The sequence below is a fragment of the Ailuropoda melanoleuca genome, chromosome 8 (assembly GCF_002007445.2).
Source record: "Ailuropoda melanoleuca isolate Jingjing chromosome 8, ASM200744v2, whole genome shotgun sequence".
NCBI lineage: Eukaryota > Metazoa > Chordata > Mammalia > Carnivora > Ursidae > Ailuropoda > Ailuropoda melanoleuca.
Window position 1 is genome coordinate 10,107,996 of NC_048225.1, and position 20,800 is coordinate 10,128,795.

Consider the following 20,800-nt stretch of genomic DNA (forward strand, 5'->3'; position numbering starts at 1 on the left):
AATTTTAGTCTGCCTGCAAATATAGCCCAAAATTTTCTAGGTTACTTCCTTCAAAATATCTGAAATACATACACGTGCGTATGTGTCTATATACACACACACATATTTAATGAATTTGGAGGCCCAAGTGGATATGGGAAAGGGGTTGGGGGACACTGAAACAAATTAAATTTCAAGATTCAATACTAGAAAATATACAAGGTGTAATGGCATGTCCTTTACATATATTTTCAGAGGTTTTACTGTAAACAAGACATCAAAGAAGGCTTGCACCTAGAAGTGAGCAGAGAGCCTGAGAGCCAAGCAGTGTAAAGCAAAGCCAGGACCAAAGTAATCCTATTTCTTCACCTTGCAAAGCACCCCCTACCTCATGATTTTGCTACCACTTTTTCCCCGAGGACTGAAAAAAATGGAGCCAAAGCCCCGTCCCACTGACCCCCCCTCCCCAGTCTTCTTTCCTCACCAAGAAAGAAAATTGTTGAACAGCTTTTCAAAGCTTTCTAGCCAAGGTAAACTGTTGGGATAAGGGCTATAGGGAATGGGTGTACCTACAACGCAATGGAGACTCTGTGCGGTCTTAACTGCCTCCTCCGCTGCACCCTGATCACGTGAACCCACCCACCCAGTCACCGTCCCCCGCTGTGCTCCTTCCTCGTGAAGAGGACAGAGAGATGTAAGGAAAGTAAAGTGAGGAGCTGGTCCTAACACGCATTCTGCATAACAGAACTCAGTGCAGTGGAGATTGATAAACAAAACCTCCTTATCCACCAGTAAAAAATATTTAGAGCAGATTCAGAGGCCACACTGGTTCAGGCAGATGAAGCAAAGCAGTCCACCTGAGGTCAGCAGCACCTTTTGATGGCGGGCACTTCCACACAATCAGCTTCTGCCACTCTTCTCCAAGGTGATAGAGAATGTTCTGTTTCTGTATCGTGAGCTCCATGCTGAGAGATTTCAACATTTTTAAATCAAGGCATTTTCTGGATTTCAGTAACTTCAAGCATTTCTGTGCCTAGAAGTGGAATGGAATCACCGTTAGACATTCCATCTGGACTCAGAGCAATGAGAATATACTGGTATAATGATAAGGAATACATGGAACACAAAATTTACTAAAAACAAAAACAGTACTAATTGCTTATATTGTGGAGAAAGTGTTTAGTACCTCTTCCAGACACTGAGCAGCAGTGACATACTTCTTCTCTGTTAATGCACAATTATACTCTTCAATAGCAGCAGAAAACTAAAACGATAAGCATAGTTATTAAGTATTTTGTTTTATACATCCTATTATTTCAAGTCTGTCTGCTTGTTTTTAACATACGAAAAAATACCTTAGAATCAGGGGGATACACACTTAATAATAAGACCAAATGGAAAAAAATGACTTTCTCACCAGCAAAACACTAAAGTTTGAGTTGAGTTTACTGACCTGCTGCAGCTGCTTAAGCAAACTCAGGACTACTGAGTCTCTTTCCAACTGTTGCTTCAAGTCTGTAAATTCAGCAGTTGATACGTGAAGATCCCGGCGAACCTAATCCACACATCACAGGTAAGTACTTTTAAGCTACACTATATCTAAGAAATAAAACATTTATAGCTAATCAATAAGCTTTATTAGGTGAACATAATTCATGCTGAAATTTAAATGCTGGTTAAGATTGGCATAACAACAACAAAAAAATCACAGAATGTATTAGAAGAGATCTTCAGCAGTTCACTTAGTCCAAACCATTACCCTATGCAGCAGTACCCACTGCCACCAACATAACAGGCCCATGTCACCACCCAGCTTTTTTTTTTTTTAAAACATATATTTTTTTAAAGATTTTATTTATTTATTCGACAGAGATAGAGACAGCCAGCGAGAGAGGGAAACACAAGCAGGGGGAGTGGGAGAGGAAGAAGCAGGCTCACAGCAGAGGAGCCTGATGTGGGACTCGATCCCATAACGCCGGGATCACGCCCTGAGCCGAAGGCAGACGCTTAACCGCCGTGCCACCCAGGCGCCCCACCACCTAGCTTTAATTTAGGCAGTATTCTTCATCAGAGAGCTCATCCGCCTAGATGACTACAGGGGCATCCCCACTGCCATGTGACAACTCACTCTACAGCTGATAGCTCTAACTACTAGAAAGATTTTATGCTGAGTCAGAATCCACCTCCCATTCTGTCCTGCCTTTTCAAGGACTTTGCACTATCCATTCTTCTTTTCCCTATCTTTACCTCTTCCTAATTCATTCTTCATTCATGAGATATATACTGATTGAATACCCACTAGAGTATCCCCCATCTTTGAAAAAAAATTCACTCCACCTCAGCAACCCCTATTTCTCAGTGGCTACCTTATTTCTCTCCTCCCTCTCACAAACAAGCTTCTTGCAAGAGTGATCCATGCTCACTGTCTTTACTTTCTTCCTTCTCATTCATTCTACAACTCACTGAGATCTGGTTTCTACCCCCATCATCCCATCAAAACCAATCCAAAACAGTGCCCCAAACACCAATCAACTCCTTGTTGCTAAATCCAAAGCAAACATCATCAGCATTTATAACTGTTTATTAGTACAGTTACTTTCCTTCCCTTAGTTCCCAGAAATTATTCTCCACTGATTTTCCTCCTAGCTCTCTGACCATTCATTTTCTTTGGAGAACTTCATCTTCCCTCTGACCACTTCATACAGATTGACAGTCCTCTCTCCCTGGCCCTTTTCCTACTCTGAACCACTGGTTCTGAAAAAACAATCGTATTTTCCCCCCACTCGCATCTAGGGACATCTGGCAGTGTCTGGAGACATCTTAGGTCGTCACAACTGAGGGAGTTCTATTGGCATCTAGTGAGTAGAGGCCAGAGATACTGCTGAATATCCCCCAATGCACAGGATAGCCCACCACACCAAAGAACTATCCAGCCCCAAAAATCAACAGTGCCGAGGTTGAGAAACCCTGCTCTATACAGTCTCTTTGGACAATCAAGGCTCGTGGCTTCCATTTCTAGAGACTCCTATCCACATCACTTTCCTAAGCTCCAAACACGTATATGGATGGGTGATGTGTAAACTGTCAACTAAAAGCCATTTTTCTGTTCCCCCACAGTAACAGCACATGGCTACCTGACTGTAGCCTCTCTCAGTGGAGTGTGACCATATGTCTAAGATCTCACCAATGAAATACAAGCAGAAGTGATGTGCACCATTTCCAAGTCTGAGTCAAGAAAACAGATGTGCCTCCTCCGCGCCCTCTCTTTGCTCTTAAGCTCTGTACAAAATGCTCAGTCTGCCCACTGCTATGAGTAATAAATTGTCCTTCATCTCTCACCCAAGGAGTTTCACGTCTTCTAGTAGCATCCACGAAACTGTGGCAGGCTAACTAGCTAACTTGCAAGTAGATTAAAATCTCAGATCCCCTCACATTCTTGACTGTGTAGAATCAGCCTGGCAGCCTGGACTACTACAGTCAAAATGCCATTTGAGCCACTGCACTTCAGGTCTGTCTCTCTCCCTCTCTCTCTCTCTTCATTTCTTTTTGAAGTCTGGCCTTCATCTTAATACACTCCAACTGTGCAGCTCCATTTGCATATCCCACAGGCACCCCACAAAAACCTACTCCTTCTCGGGATTCTCTTTTCAGTGAATGGCACATCAGTGGCCTCATTCTCCATGATCTTTGACTCCTCCATCTTTCACTGATCCCATCTCTTAAATGTCCCAAAGATCCCATCAAGTCCCAAAGATCCCATCTCTTAAATGTCACTAGGATTCATCCTCATCCTCTACTCCACCCTCACTGCCACTGACTTTGGAGCAGGCCCCCATCCTTTCTTCCCTGATTCGTTTAACCACCTCGTAATGCTTTAACTGCAGCTCATTTCCCTGTCTCATTCTCCTCAAGTCTTTTCTTCAAACTGCAAGCAGAATGGGATTCCTAAAATTCAAACCTGATGCCATCAAGATACTGTCCACACTGCTTAACCTGATAGACAACGTCCCTGTTCACCTTTCTATTCTCATCTTGTGTCCCTTCCCACATGCTCTCTAAACATGAGTCACGTGGAATTCCTGCAGCTCTCCCAAAGTGACATCTCTCCATTCCATCTATGTCTCTGCAATGCTGTCCCCAGTGTCCACCTAAAACACCCTTCCTCTTTGCCTAACTACCTATCACTTCAGGTTTTGGTCTGATACTATTCCGTACAGGAAGCCAAGCTTAGCTATATTTTCCCTCTATTTCAATTATTCCTATTTAATGTGTATCATATTATTTAGTCATCTACATTTGGAATGAGATTCATATTTTGAAATAAAAAACTGTCATGTTCAGTAACTAACACAGTATTCAGCACTTGCAGACGCTCAGTAAGTACACCCAATGACTGAGTAAATCTCTTCATAATATCTACGTACTAAATCTCACTCTCCTTCCCCAGCCATAAGTTTGAATCTTACTAGGGCTAATCATCCTCAGTTTCTTTCACTGTTCTTCCAATGACACGGTGTTCAGGTATGGACCTTCTCATTTAGACCAGACCTTTCAAAATGCAAAAACCAGAATTGAATAAATTTCACCAACCATAATCTGGTCAGCTAAAGGTACAGACAGCCCATGACTCTCTTATTCCAGACACCGCATTTCTAATAGCACAGTCTAAGATTGCACTATTGCCTCACAGATTAAACAATCAACTAATGACAAATACACCTTGAAAATATTATTTGAACTGTGCCAGAACGGTAGAGTAACAGATTTACTTTTATTAAAGCCTCTAATCATAATGATTGATGAACTGGCTGTTAAACAGATTTTCCAGGTAACTAGAAATCCCCATCTGTGATTAAAGTTTTGTAACGAACTTTTGAAAAACACAACTGCTCACTTTCTTTCTTTAGTGACTATCACATAGAGAAAAGACTTGGGTGTCTTTCCTTGAGGACTTTGAAAACATTTCACCATCCTGATCTGGGGAGTCAATGAGCCCTGCCCAATAATTTAGCAATAGATATAGAAGGCCTCTAAGATTACACTTGTTTAAACTTCTAATATCAGCTTTCCTTGCTTCAAATGACTGTGTTTCCTAAAAGTAAAATACAGGAAAAAATCCTGGTGAAGTAATACAAGTGAAAAATGTTTTTAAAATTATAAAGTAGTTATTTTTGTTTCCAGACTGGCTGACTTCTTTTTGGGATGACTGCACTCGGGCAAACATCTTAAGTATTTCTAAACCCCACCAGACCTTCCATAAGAAGCACAGCAAGCACTGACCCAACACAGTGACCTGGCACCAGACAGGCAAGGATTCTTTGTGTGGCCAGATAAAGTGGCTTTATGACAGGAAGCAGAGTGGTTGTTATTGGCAAATCAAGCCAATTTTTCAGGAGAAGGCCAAATGACCAAGATTATGCTGAGGCTGGAATGTGTGGAGGCCATAACAGGTGCTGGTCATTAAGAGATGCAAGCATTTTAAACTAAGAGATGAGGAAAGGCCAAATGATCCAGCTTTATTTTGAAGACAATAAAATTCTGAGGTTATTTTTTTAATTTCTAAAGTGTTATTCAAATGCAAGACATTATTATTATTATAGCTTTAAAAATTTACTATGAAAATTGTTTAAATTATAGTTTTGGAAAATATTTCTATTTTAAAATTGGAAGTTAGTCTAAAATTATCTAATGCAACTTCCATCGACCAATAAGGAAAGTGAGGTCTTGAAAACTTTTACACAGAATTGAACTGTCTGAGGAATCAGGCCTCTGAACTACTACCCTACAAACCTAACCAATAGAATGAACCATTTTTACCTCACTCTCTATCCTGGATTTCAGCAGGTCAATGTCCTCAGATAGCTTATCCACTTGGGTAACCAGGTCCTGTGCGCTTTGCATGCTAGGCAGGAATTCACTATACTTCTTGCTGATCATAGTGCACACCTCACCCTATAAAATAAGACAGAAGAATTACAGTGGGATGAGTACAAAACTCTATTAAAAACATACAGCTCGTCTTCCATACGGAATCCTCCACATTGGAGCCTTCTTGCCGGTTACCCACACCCCATCACTTTTCCCCCAAGTCAATGGGTTTCTTTGAAAAACACGTTCTTTCCACCCTTAAGGATCCTATAACATTATTAGGATGCAAGAAGAAAATAATCACCAAATTCCAGGATTGCCCAAAAGTTGTACAAATCCTGCAAAAGAAAAGGGGGAGCCAGAAGTTCTCATATTAAACTAGATTAGCTCAGACTACAGCCACCAACTTTAATCATATACCTACTAGAAAAAGCAAGTGGATAAATTAAATCCACAATCTGTATACTTCAATTTATGAAATTCTATCCTCTTGCTTATAAAATTTTGAGGCCTAATCTTAAAATGTTAACTTGAGTTTCATCAATAAACAAATTATTGAATACTCTGCACTGAATGCTTTGGAAAATACCAGAAAAAAATTATGTCTGCCCACAAAAAGTTATTTTTAAGTAGGAAAAATACTATACACTTAAGTAACCAGAATATAAAAATGAATATAGGAAAAGAGTTAATGTCTTCCAGAAACACAAACACCTCTGCTTGGAGATACTTTTCATGCAAGAAACTAGATTGGAGATTGGACATGAAAAGTGGGTAGAAATACTATAGGTAAAGATGAAAAAATGGCCACATAAGCAAAATCTGGGAACCAGGAAAAATACTGAGTCTGCTTGGAGCATAGAAAATAATAGTCAGTTGGCTGAAGTTCCAAGTTGGTGAAGGAAACCCAGTGCAAGGAAAGTTAGGTCCAGAACAGTAGAAGCCTTGAGTGCCATGCTAAGGTAGCTTAATAGTCTTTCCACCATGTAAAAAGTGGTGAAAAACCCTAAAGCTGTGTTAAAGAAGAGATGGCCCCGTAACATGAATACTTACAAGTCAAGAATCAGTTTTTGTGAAATCAAGGGCTGTTAGGAAGACCTACTTCTTGTGCCTTTATGATAGGATGCCAAACTTGCTCCCTGAAATCCAGACTTAATGTGGGTGCACACAACTTTAAATGAAAGCAAAAAAGATGTGGGCAAATACTCGCAAGGTAAAGATACAAATACAGAGTGAAACTGTGAATGGCGATATGCTTTTTGGGTTTCTATCAATATCAAGACAACAGGGTCCACTGAAGCATTCTTTATATGTTTTACAACACTCAGACCAGCCTCAAAGGACTTGGGGATGAAGACCAGAGTTCCATAAACAGGTTGACAGACTGGAACACCAAAAATTTCAGAGAGGAGAATGGTACAATTCTCCCAAAGCTATTTTATTCATCAGCAATGGCATAAGAAGGAATGGGCAGAGGAGCTGAACACAAATCAGGGAGGTGGTTCTGTCCGCATTTCTCACGTGCTCCCTCCCTGGACACCTCGGGGCTTCCAGACCTACCTCTCCAGCTGGTCTCCTCAGTCTTCCTCCAAAGCTCCCGATCCCACCGTTCCCCACCTCAACTCCGCGGCCGGGCACTACCCGGCCACCGCCTCCTCCTCCCCCTACGCGCCAGGCCTTCGCATCTCCTTACTCCCCAACCCCTGTCTGGGCTCCCCTCCGGGCCCCTCCTCAATGTACACACTTCCCAGCCCTCCCACGTCGCATTCCTCCCACTCAGCCCCTACACATGACTGCTCATACCCCGTCTCTCTGCCCTTAGCCCCCACTCCTTTCCCTGTCCCTCCACAAACGACCCGGCGTCCCTTTTCAGTCAGCCCCCGGCTGCCGGGCCTTCACCTTGATCTCCTCCACCCGCCGGGTCAGGCGGCTGATCCGAGTGCCCAAATCCTCCTTCTCCAGCCTCCCCGAGTGTGCCAGAACCTCCGTCACGAACGAAGCCATCGCCACGACTGGAACCAACACGGACAGTGTCACTCTCCTGCGGCCAGCGCGGCAGCCCCAGTCCCGCCGGCGGGGTTGGAGCGCGGCCTGCCGGGAAACTGAGTCTCACGGGGCCCAGACAGTGGCTCTGAAGGCGAGGCCGCACTACAACTCCCAGCAGGCACCGCGACTGTCCTAGGGTGGAATTTCCACGGTGTCCGGTAGCGGGCAAACTGGGGAAGACGCGTTTCCCTCCCTGGCTGTTTTCAAATAGCTTGTTTCTTCCTGCCTGCTTTTCGCTAGAAGTGAAATCTTTGTACTTAAAAACCAGTTCCTAAATGAAACTTTCTCAACTTCAAAAAGCTTAACTGTGAAATTTATCGAGCTGGAATACCCGAGGAACCCACCTTGATCTTTTTTCGTTAAATATTCACCCTCACGGGCAGCAGTGGCCATCAGAGTCTATATGAATAGTGCCCTCTGGAGTTGTGCGAACGAAGTGGCCCACCTCATAAAAAAATCTGACTAAATTGCACTCCTTTATGTTGCATAGTTTACAATGTAATCTATGAACATACATTACATACTTCTATGTGCATAATTACATATACACTACATCTGTGCAACAAATGCGCATGTATTCCTTCTATGTAACACATTACATATTTATATTTTTTAAGATTTTTATTTATTTATTTATTATTTATTTATTTATTTATGAGGGAGAGAGAGAGCGCATATGTGAGCCCAGAGGGAGAGGGGAAGCAGACTCCTTGCTGAGCACAGAGCCTGACTTGGGGCTCAACCCCAGGACCCTGAGATCATGACCTGAGCTGAGGGCAAACGCTTAACCAACTGAGCCACCCAGGTGCCTCCATTACATATTTATATTGTTTATATTATTTATATTACCTAAGCATAAATAACATTAGTACTGTGTAGAGTAGAACAATATACTTAACACTTTCTATCAGAGGTTACAAATCAACTTTATCAAAAGTTTTAAAAAATTGTTTCATTATTTATATGTATTATATACTGAAAGATGTTCACAATATACTATGTACACGATGATTGTTTTTTTAAAATAAATAGATATAGATACATATATGGAGGTAAAGGATGTACACCAAATTATCCGAGTGGCAGACTTAAGGTATTTTTTTCTTTTTTGTCCTGTTTTCCTATTTTTCTGTCATAAACATGTATTGCTTTGATTAAAATGTCATCTTTAATTTTTTAAAAGGGTATCTGGTGAGGGTTGACCCCAAGTAGATGCTGACGCTAAGGTCCTTGTCAATTTAAAGTGTCTGTAGGACTATCTGCTTATCCCAGTGAGGCAAGGGCAGCTTTCTGTGACACGAGCGAAGGAAATGAAACCGGGGTGAGCCAGGAAGCACAAAGAATGGCCATAACCGTGCTGGGAAGGCGTCTCTCCCTAAAAACCAAATCAACTTCTGTTCAGTAGACATATCAACCTCACTTTGAGTTCTAAATGCTACTACTTCTAAATGCCCAGTGAGAAAGAAGGACCTGCAGGGGACATTCCTGAAAACTCGTATATTTATTGAGCAACTGCTATAAGACACTGGGCTAGGCTGGAAATCCAAAATGTGTGAATAAATAATCCCAGGAAATATGATCATTGCCCTCTTGAAGGTAAACGAGAGATCAATCCAGATTTTGTGGGGCCTAAATCTTATCCAGTTGCTGGGAAGGGGAGGACTCTTTAAGGAAAAGAATAGAAAATACAAAATTAGGTGCAGGCCTAAGAAGGGGCCTGTGCAAGTATCAGGCCCTGAAGCTAAATCCACCTGTGAGGAAGATAAAAAGGGCAGAGGAAATAATGGAGGAGGAGTACCCAGTCTCTGATTGAACCAGGAAAGTCTCATTGTAAGAAGGAATCTGAGCTGAGGATGGAAGGAGGTGCCACTTTGAGGTTGAGGTTCTGGAATCTTCTGCAGGAAACCAATCCATGAGTCAGACCCACAGATGCAACTGCAGAGCTCTGCCTCTCCCTGGGCAGAGAGGTCACTGGATAAGCTGCAGACTGCCCCTCAAGTTTGCAGGGAAAGGCCGGGAAGAGCCAGAGTTAGCCTGAGGAAGGAGAACAAAGAAGGAACGGAGTGGGATTGCTATACACAGACAGTGCATGCAGGCCTGAATGAATATTTGAATAGATAAAAAGAAATTAATAAAATGAATGAGTTCCGTTTTCCCTCACTAACCTGACCTCCTTCGTAGTTCACACTTACCATGGTTTATATGTCTCCCAACTCACAGATTTTCACAAATCGTCAAGAAAGGACTCTGAAAGGGGCGATGCATAATATTCTGCCATTGTGTTGATTAGAACATGCGGTTGTTACAAAAGTGGCAGAAGGAGCCTACAATTTGAGAAGGCACCCCATTTGCTTCAGAACAGTGTGAAGGGCGGGATGTGGATGGTGGACGTGGGCCCGCATGAAACGAGATCGGTATGAGTGGATAATTTCTGAAGTTATTCTGGGCCGTAGGATATGAAATTTCTTCTTCCATTTGCTCTACTTGTGTATGTATTGGAAACTTCCTAGATTGAAACATAAAAGAAAAAGAGGGCCTTTGAGATGATTCTGATCACCTCCCTGCACCCACACACCACTGATAATCTGATCAGACTGTATTGAGGCATCATTCAGATAAAGTCAAGGTACTGTTTTCTTAGATCCTTCCTCCCTGCTTCCCCTTCCTAGTGCACCACAGGACAATCGGTAGCTTAAAATATGAATAGGGGAATACATTGGGCAACATGTATGTCTTCATTATAAGAAATCCCCATTTTCTTCAGTGCTTTGCGGTAAAGATGAACCGTGCCCACATGCTGTGTCAGCACAGTGCAGGGGGAGTCACTGTGGTGGCCTGGAGACAGGGACATGAAGTGACACGGTCTGAAAACGCCTTGCTCAGGAGCTAGACCTGTTGCTTACCAGCTGGGGGACCCTGGCATGTTCCCTAACATGCATCTCACAGTGGTGGTATGAAAATTCAATAAGGATAAAGTATCTGGTCAAAAGTCTGGCGTTTAGCCATAATAAATGCAAATTATTTCCTCTGCTGTCAAAACCTGCCTGTCGGAGCAGCAACACATAGGAATGACAGCTAGCACGAGCACCACCTCTTACAGCTACCGATCTACGGCAGCAGGAGCTTGGGCAGGCAGCCCTTCCCTCCTGGTGGATTCGGGGTCTGGATAGCTTCCTTGGATGGGATATTTCCCATTTTCTTCCTGCTTACCAAAATATTAACTGATACACTTATACAATGTATAAAATACTTAGATAATCACAAATAAGGAAATAAAAACTATCCATAATCCTTCCACTAAAATAACCATGATTAACATTTTGCGGTATATAATATGTATCCATGTAGATATAGATAATACACTCTTTTTAAAAAGTGAGCTCGTACTCCACATGCTGTACACACTGACTGGTCACTGGCCTGTCTCACTTAACGATGAATCAAAAATATTGTTCATGTCATTGAAATTTCGTTCTACATCACTTTAAAATGGCCGTCCAGTACTAACCAATATTTCAATGGACATTTTCATAATCTTTGTATATATTCACAATAAAGTAGGGTAAGTCCCCGGAGGTAAGGTGCTGGGTCAAAGCAAATGCATATTTAAAAGTAGGAAATGTAAGGGATACCTGGGTGGCTCACTGGGTTAAGCATCCAACTCTTGGTTTCGGCAGGTCGTGATCTCAGGGCCCGTGCCGGGCTCCGTGCTCAGTGGGGAGTCTGCTTGAGGATTTCTTTCCCTCTCCCTCTGCCCCTCCTCTCTCTCTTTCTTTCTCTCTTTCTCAAATAAATAAATAAATATTTAAAAAATAAATATTAAAAAAAAGTATGAAATACGAAGTCATGTTGCCCTCCAGAAAGACTACATCATTGTATATTCCCAGAACATCATTCTCATCATCTTGGAGCTGGGGAGTGATTTTACCTTCAAGTTTATGAATTTACTCATCCAATAGATACTGATGGTTTACTGTCTGGCTTCTTTTTTTTTTTTTGCCTCTCATGAGGCCCTCCCCCAGAACCCATGCCCACATCCGATCTCAGGCACACCCCCTAAACCCAACGTTGCCAAGTTCCCAGCACCTGCTTCAGCTGCTGCCTAAAAACGGAAACGAGAGCCCTCCCCAAATGTAAAAGACCTTCCACTGGGCCTCCCCAAAAGTACTCCCCGCTGACTAGTCACCGAGCCCCCTGTCCTTTGCTTTCTGCCTCTGTAGTGGGAACAGCATGGCCTGGAGTTTCCGCGGGAAAGCCCAGCTTGGAGGACTGCTCCTCTCCCTCCTCGGCTGGGTCTGCTCCTGTGTCACCACCATCCTGCCCCAGTGGAAGACTCTCAATCTGGAACTGAATGAAATGGAGACCTGGATCATGGGGCTTTGGGAGGTCTGCGTGAATCAGGAGGACGTTGCCGTGTGCAAGGCCTTTGAGTCCTTCTTGTCCCTGCCCCAGGAGCTCCAGATATCGCGCATCCTCATGGTAGTCTCCCATGGGCTGGGGCTACTGGGACTTCTGCTCTCTGGCTTTGGGTCCGAATGCTTCCAGTTTCACAGGATCAGATGGGTATTTAAGAGGCGGCTTTGCCTCCTGGGAGGGACTTTGGAAGCATCAGCTTCAGCCACTACCCTCTTTCCAGTCTCTTGGGTGGCCTATGCCACAATCCAAGACTTCTGGGATAACAGCATCCCTGAGATCGTGCCTCGCTGGGAATTTGGAGATGCCCTCTACCTGGGCTGGGCTGCTGGGATTTTCTTGGCCCTCGGCGGGTTATTCCTCATCTTCTCAGCCTGCCTGGGAAAAGAAGATGTGCCCTCTCTCCAGATGGCTGGCCCTACAGCCCCACCATTCTATGCCCCAGCAGACGAGTCCAATGAGTCCTTCTATCTAACACCAAGACCTAAGAACCTATTCATCTAGGAACTGCTACTGCCAAGGAATCTCTGGAATAAAGAAATGTCGGTAGAATCCTTTCTCTTCCTTATCCTTCACCACTCTATATTTATTTGCCTATATGGGGGTGGTAGTCACTGTCCCATTTGTTAAGGATTTGACTATCTTGATGATCCAGTATTTCAGAATGAAAAATCAAGGCAGAATTTCAAACAAACATGTTTTTCTGATTTAGATTTTACTTGTTTAAAATGCTTTTAAACTCATTAATTATATACCTGATTCATTACTAAATATATTGCAAAAGTACATCTATCATAGAAAATCTAGTGTGAATAGTCACTGTAGATAAAAATAGAAATGCTGTGGGGGCGCCTGGGTGGCTCACTGGGTTAAGCATCTACCTTCGGCTCAGGTCATGATCTCAGGGTCCTGGGATCAAGCCTGTGTCAGGCTCCCTCTCCTTCTGCCCCTCCCACACCCCGTGCTCGTGTACGGGCTCTCTCTCAAATAAATAAAATGTTAAAAAAAATGCTGGAGAATATGCTTTGCAAATGCAACTGAATTATTGGCCCCGGATAGAACCTTAACATAGGAAGCTTCCTTGTGTTCATTCTCCTTCTCAGGTACACAATTCGAAGGGGACCTTCACAAGATCTGTGTGGTTCTGTGGATTCTTAATATCCCAGAGGGAAGACATATTCTTGTTTCTGCTATATTGTGAGGCTGTAAGTGGTTGGCTCTGTCTTCCCGGCGTGAAGTTAAGAAATAGTGTGAATGAGTCGTAGGGTGAACAACCGTCCTGGTTTGCCCAGTACTGGGCACTTTCGGTGCTAATGCTAGGAGAGCCCCAGGCACACCGGCCCAAAGTGATCACCACAGAGTGCCTGTGCCAGGAACTGCCCAGTGTGGGTGGGCATGGATGTAGAGAGAATTCGCAACTTCTCAGAACTGTCTTCTGCCACAGGCAAAATCATGTTATAAATCCTTTAAAATGGAACCCCAATGTCAGCAGATCTACCCAGGTTGTGGCTATAAATAAAGTCCCCTTCACAACAATGACCCCAGTTCCTTTGCTTGTCCCACCTGCCCTGGCGGGCCCTCAGCCTGACTACCCTGCCCCCAGGTCTTCCTCAGGCATCTGTGCAAACCCTCAAGGAGGAGCCTCATTACTCACAGACGTGTGTGTCAGCTGAAATCACCACACGTTACCCACCCTGTTCCTCTCACTGCCAACTGTCCCCCACTCCCTTAATCAGTCGAAAGAGTCGACAATTCCTGCTGGAGAATAAAGGTGCTGGCTCCCAATGTCCCCAGGCAGGTCACTTGCCAAGCTCAGAGGCAGGCCCGATGGCTTGCAGAACTGAGGAGTCATCCCCCCCCCCGCGCATCCCCCCCAAAGCACCGCTGGTGCTGCGCTTCGCCTGCTGAGCTCCAGGGCATCACCTGCTCGTGCTCCCTTGCCTCGAGCTCCTCCATCAAGTGGCCTTGGCATCTGCAGATAGCCGCTGCTCAAGCAAGAGTGCACACCTCAACACGAGTATAAACAAGTCTGCCAGCATAGCCCAGGCCAACTCCCTCCTTAGAGAAATAACATGTGTTTTGGGTTTGTTTTCCTGAGGAAACGAGTCTGCCCAGGGGCAAATTCATCTCCAGCAATGTTTACCTTCTTACCCAGAGTGGGCTTCTCTCTGGGAGTCATGCTTTCTCTGGAAAGCACCTTTCCCATTTATGCATGTCCTTTTGTGTATGTCCACTCTATGTCCACAAATCCAAATGACCTTAGGCAAACAAAGTTCTGAGCATAAAGAACGGTTTGCACCAAGGTCATATTCTGGCTTTCTATGGTTCAATGCCCATTTCGTCAACTCCTTCTCAGGAATGAGGCTCAGATACCCAAGAGTTATCCCTGGATCCCACAGGATCTCCCAGATGGCCCCATCTCATCATTCATCCATCTGGTCATTTATTCACTCATTGAACAAATACGCACTGAGCGCCTGCCATGCGCCCGGCATTGCGTTAGGAACCGGGAATGACATGGTAAAAGACACAATTTATCCCTGCCCCTCGTAGAGGCAGATAGGGGAGAGAAATATTAATGTGAAATCCTTAGATAAGGGGACATTGTATCCATGACAAACTTGACAAATTCAGAAAGGTATATGCTTCCACAAGATCCTGTGATAGGAGAAATTGTAACCCAGTCAGGGAGTCGTGGATGGATGCCCTAAGGAAGTGATAACTGGTTAAAAACTGAAGGCTGGAGAGCAGTTCTGGATGAAGAGAGAAAAGTGTATGAGGTAAGGCCAGCGAGGCAGGAAGGAGCCGGATCTTGCAGAGCCTGTCCATCCCCTTATGGAGCACTGGCTCTATCTTCAGGACCACAGGAGGCTGAGCATGTGGCCAGGAGTAGGAAGTCAGCCCCCAGGTGACCACAGCGGTACCCGCTCCCCCTCCTCTCACACCTCACCCCCACTGACACAGTTGTGCAGGGTTTCAGTTTACAAAACACCTCCACGAATCTTGGTACTTTTACTTAACACATCTTGAGAGGTTTTTTTTTGAGGTTGGGAGAGCTCATATTCTTTGTTTTGCTAATGAAGAACTTGAGATTCAGAAGCTTCAGGCAACATGCCCATGGTGAGTCATTAGCTGCTCGGGACTAGAATCCAGGCCCGCAATGCCAGGGCAGTCTTCCTTCACCCCATCCTGTCGCTTCATGAAGACAGGGTGCTGAGCCAATCTGCCAGACCAAAGGAAAAACCGGCACAGAAGCAGAAGAAAAAATCAAAGACCTATAAAGAAAAATCTTGTCCTTTGTGCTTTTGTTGAGGCCTCAACAGGGTTTTTGTTGCCAGGTGGCTCACCTGTTCCTGCTGGTGGCTCACAGCGCTCATCCTAATCCCATGTTTGCAGGTGCTAATGGCATATTTATCATCAGCATGTGATCGTGGCTTCCACCGCCAAAAAAAAAAAAAAAAAAAAAAAACAAAAAAAAAAAAAAAAAACACAAACTAAAGATTTGTTAAGAAAATATTTTGTCTTCCTAATTCTTTTTATAAAGGACACAAAAGCACTTTTTAAAAAAATGGGGATGGGATGGGGATTGTTGATTGATTCCCAAGTAATCAACAGCATGTCACTCCCAGAAAGGAATGTGAATCCACGTTTAGAGAAAGAGTCTGAGGAAGAAGATGTGTTTCACTTAAAACCACCACTGTTTTCATCTACCTGCTTTGTAGGGAAAATAATGAGAAATAAAAATAGAGCTAATTAAATCTTAGCTTCAACTCAGCCTTTTCTCCTAAAGACTTGCAGCAAATTATCCTAACATTAGGAACATTTCTTTATTGTGGTTACCCATGGAGAGCTGTGTGTTGTCATGTGTATTAGAAACAGCAAAGGATACCAGTCAATCAGAATTCCAAGTCAAAATCTTTTATTAAGTGCAAAGCATTGTGAGAAAATAACTCAGGGACTCACCAAATTTGATGTCTTGGAATTGGATGTGCCTCAGTGCCGTCTTCTCCAAACAGCCTGCCTTTGGGACTGAAACCTTCACCAGTAGCAGCTAAGGCATTCCAGAAGTCCCGTATTAAAATACTCATCTGTTACCCTTGTGAGCCTTTGAGACTAGATCTAGAGAAAAGGTCCTAAGGGAGGCCAATGTGAGTTAGACACATTTTGGGATGGGAGAGAAGTCAGAAATAGTTTCATGAGCTTCTGGACAAGAGATGTGTCTTAGCAGCCAGGAGTAAGACAATAAGACTGAGTTAGAAAAATGTTTGTAGTTACTGGCCTCGAACATAGAACGAAAGATCTTGGAGGTCACTTTCCACTCTGATTGATGGATTTATTTTTTAAGCCATTCTTCTTGCTATTTCATCCAGTTTATAGAATGTAGAATGGACTTCTCTGTTGCTCAGAATTTTCCATAAAGTCTCAAAGCTAAGGCCCATGGGTGCAATGAGCCCCCTATTCTAAAGAGAGAGGCTCAACACACAGCTTCTAAGAAGGGGCCAAGCTGGCCAACCCCACACCCAACAGCCTACATAGGAGAAGCACACAGATTCATTAGGGAGGATTCTTAGAAGGGAATTCATAGCAGTTGGTGGGTATGGTGATGTTCCCTACCCTTCCAGGTGAGGAACAGGGTGGAGATGGACCTCAAGAGAACCACGCAGAGATGGGAGTTCTTTCTAAGAGGGAAGACGGTATCTGAAACACACCCCTTGCACACCTGCTGAGCTCCAGAAACTCTGTGTGTGTGGGCCCATGGCTGCTGCCCTCAGGATGGTGCCCAGGAAAATCTTTGAGAAAACCTGATCTGAGCTGTGGAGGCAGAGAGAAGGGTGCCTGATGCCCACCGAGGTAGTCTGCAGCAGGAGGCTGGCCGAAGTGGGGCATGCTGGCAGCAGCTGCCCTGGGCCTTGTGGGGCTTTGCATAGCCCGAGCGGATGCAGGGGAGGCAGTCTGGGTGACACTGTCCCAGAGCACTGTTGGAGGGGTGAATGACTTAATTAGGAGCTTAGAAGGTCTGGAAGAGGTCAGCCAGGAAGTCCAAAAGCCACATCAAAGGACAGTGCAGAGGTTTTCTACGGGGTTCTCTGGAGAACCCATAAAATATCCCACACAAGAGCTAATAATCGCATTCCTGACATAAAAAAGGACATTTGAGAACCAAGAAGGTATTACTGTTTTTACTTAAAAACTAGACAACATCCTTTGCCTTCTCTTACAAAGCCTCCTCCCCCAGGCTCTAGAGGAGGCAGGAGTTGGGGGTGAGGAGGGGCATGGAGCTGGGCGAGTGGGAGGACATCCCGCCACTCCTTCCTTACTGCTAGTCCCTGACCTACAGGTCTCGGCCTGAACTCAGGTGAGAGGAGAAGCGAAACGAATGAGTAAACTTTTGATCTAGATTGGTCTGGTTCTGCAATACATGAAAATCATTGTTTTAATACTCCCACATGACAAGAAAGCTATGCCGTCTTCCTGAGATGCTGTCAGGGGCAGGGAAGAAGACCCACAGGATCTTATTGGAAAGTGGCAGTGGAAACAAAAAGAAAGTTATTGGCTTGCTGTACCTTCCTGAGTTCAAGCTTTTCAATAACATAATTAAAGAAAAAAATGTATCTAAAACAGGAGGAGAATCAGATAGAAGATTCCATGGTTCTTCTATCCAGCATAAGCTCTGATCCCTTCAACGTTTCTCTCTCCCAGTCAGATTGGCCAGTACAAACACTTCAATTTGCCAGAGGCCCATAACCCTCTAGATATCAGTTATTTAGAACCCACCTGTGGGCCCTGCACAGGTCAGGCCAACCCTTAAAATTCTCACCCTGTGACAAACTTCCCCATGAGAACTGCATCTAGGGCTCTACTCACACTGAGTCATTGCTACTTCTCTTTTTTCCTTGACTCTTAAAATATAACTACGAGGTATGTGTTTTCCTGTTTTATAGACCAGGAAAACAGGTTCAGCCAGCATTTGAACTCAGACGTGTTGGATTCTGATGTCAATATTCTTTCCATGGAACACCTTTTTTTTTTTAAATTTAAATTCAATTAGCCAACATACAGTACCTCATGTTTCAGATGTAGTCTTTGAAGGACTATCCTTCAGCTGTGACTGTACATCAAATCACCTGTGAGGCCTTCTAAGCATGACAACAGGGGTCCAGCCCAAATCTAACAAGTCAGTATCTGCAGGGTTGAAGCCCAGCTGCTGGGTTTTTTTTTTTTTCCTTTCTTTAAGTGACACAGCTGACTCTGGATTGGCAGTCGAGGTTAAGAAACACTGCCTGAGAGCTTTAGGTTAAAAAAGCAGGAAAAGAAACCCACAAAATCTTACAAAAGAAAAACACAAACAAAAGCAAAATACAGGTCTTTGAAAAGACTAATAATACTAACCAGAAAAAAGATACATGTCACCCAGTATCAGTAATGAAAAGAGACATCACTAGGACATCATAGACACTAAGGTCATTAAAAAAAGAAAGAAAGAAAAATCACGAGGTATTATGAACTGTCTGCTAGTAAAATTTAAATTTTAGATGAAATGGACAAATTTCTAATAATTTCCAAAATTCACATAAGTAACCCCCCAAATATGAAAATGCTGTATGTATGAAAGAAACTGCATCATAATGAAAAGCATGCCTACAAAACACACAATTCAAAGCTCAGGCAATTTCAGAAATGAATTCTTCCAGACATTAAGGAAGAAATAATCCTATCTTCTCCAAACCTTTCAGAGCACAGAAAATTACAGAATATTTTCCAATTCATTCCTTAAGGCCAGAATAACCTTAACACCAAAACCCTGACAAGGACATTATAAGAAAAGGCCACATATATCATAAATATGCATGCAAAAATCCTAAACAAAATATGAAAAATTCCATGTACATATAAAAATATCATGAACAGTGTATACTGGCAACACATGGTTGGTTTAACATTTAGAATTAATAAAAGTAATTCACACATGAACAGAAAAAAGGGAAGACCCATATAATCATTCTAATAGGTTTAGAAAAATCATTTGATAAATTTCAACATCCATTCATAATTTTTTAAAAACTCTTTGCAGGATAGCAATAGAAGGAATCTTTATTTATATAATAAATGGAATTTACAAAAAGCCTACAGCATACTTATTGGTGAAATATTGAAAACTTTCCCCCAATATTAGGGGACAAAGATGCCCACTATCACCACCTCTATTCAGCATTGTACCAGAGGCCCTCGAGTAGGTATGATCAGGCAAGAAAAATAAATGTTGCAAGGGCTTGCAATAAAGAAATAAAAGTCATCATTCACAGGTAACATAATTATGCATAGAGAAAATCTTAAAAAAACTACTGATCAACTATTAGTAAGTGAACTTATCAATGTCATTGGATACAGAGTTGATATAAAAACATCAATTTCTTTCTCAAATTTGGGCTCATCCTTGCAAAGGGGTCATGATAATCTTCTCTGTATTGTTCCAATTTTAGTATATGTGCTGCCGAAGTGAGCACAGAAACATCACTTTGTTTCTAGATGCCAGCAACAAACAATTAAAAATGTAATTCCCAAAATGACAACATTTACAATAGCTTGAAAAACCTCAAAGATCTAGGAATCAATATATGAAAGATATGGAAGAACTGATGGGTATTAAGGGGGGGCACGTGTTGGGATGAGCACTGGGTATTATGTGTGACTGATGAATCACTGAACACTACATCAAAAACTAATGATATACTGTACAGAGGGTAACTGAACATAATAAAAAAGAAGGAATTAAAGAAAACCTACATAAACAGGATATATTGTATTCATAGATTAGAAGATGTTAAGTCCCTCCAAATTATCTATAGTCACTGTAAACCCAATCAAAATCCCTGGAAATCTGTGTGGGAAACTGACAAACTGATTCCAAAATTTATATGCAATACAAAAAATTAAGAATAGACAAGATGATCTTGAGGACGTTCAAAACTGGACGATTTATTGTCCTGGAAATCAAGGCTGATAAAGCTATGCAAATTAAGACAGTGTGATTTTGGTACGAGCAAACATACTAATGGAACAAACAAAAGAGCCCAGAAGTAGACCCCTACATAGACACTTGATTTATGCCAAAGGCATAGCATGGAGAAAAAGACAGTAAATGGTGCTGGGTCCATCAGCTACACAGGAAGGGTCAAAAAGCAAAACTTCTGGGAGATAACACAGAATGTCTTTATGACCTTGGATAATGATTTCCTCAACAGGGCACAATAAGCACTACCCGTGAAGGAGAAGAATGGGTAAGTTGGACTACATTAATATTAAACAGTTGTTTTCATCAAGCCATCAGGAGCAGAAAGCCAGAGTGTGAGATCTATGCAATGCATATAACCAAAAAATTTTTCATAACTGGCTATTTTTTAAAACTCCTACAAATGAATATGTAGCAAGACAGTAAATCCAACAAAAAAAGTTGGCAAAAGACTTAACTAGGTATTTCACAAAATAGCCCAAG

The 20,800-nt window shown here is 42.9% G+C and overlaps 2 protein-coding genes and 1 non-coding gene across 3 annotated transcripts in view; 1 reads left to right on the plus strand and 2 right to left on the minus strand.

The window, feature by feature from the left end:
* The window catches only part of ZW10 (zw10 kinetochore protein), a 31,634-nt gene extending 23,678 nt beyond the window's left edge, over window positions 1-7,956 (minus strand). Inside the window, exons 1-5 of the mRNA XM_002928409.4 lie at window positions 7,747-7,956; window positions 5,797-5,931; window positions 1,433-1,534; window positions 1,166-1,243; window positions 853-1,012 (exon numbers count right to left, since the gene is read on the minus strand). Coding sequence (XP_002928455.1) covers window positions 853-1,012; window positions 1,166-1,243; window positions 1,433-1,534; window positions 5,797-5,931; window positions 7,747-7,851 — 580 coding nt within the window. The 5' untranslated portion in view covers window positions 7,852-7,956. The remainder of the gene's footprint in view (window positions 1-852; window positions 1,013-1,165; window positions 1,244-1,432; window positions 1,535-5,796; window positions 5,932-7,746) is intronic.
* Window positions 7,957-12,085: 4,129 nt separating this feature from the next.
* CLDN25 (claudin 25) lies at window positions 12,086-13,114 on the plus strand. The gene has a single exon (XM_002928413.4). It carries the CDS (start codon window positions 12,124-12,126, stop codon window positions 12,808-12,810), a length of 687 nt encoding a protein of 228 aa, XP_002928459.1. The 5' UTR covers window positions 12,086-12,123; the 3' UTR covers window positions 12,811-13,114.
* Window positions 13,115-19,703: 6,589 nt separating this feature from the next.
* On the minus strand, window positions 19,704-19,811 carry LOC117803674. The gene has a single exon (XR_004627610.1). It is a non-coding gene; the product is annotated as a U6 spliceosomal RNA (small nuclear RNA).
* Between the last annotated feature and the right edge of the window lie 989 nt (window positions 19,812-20,800).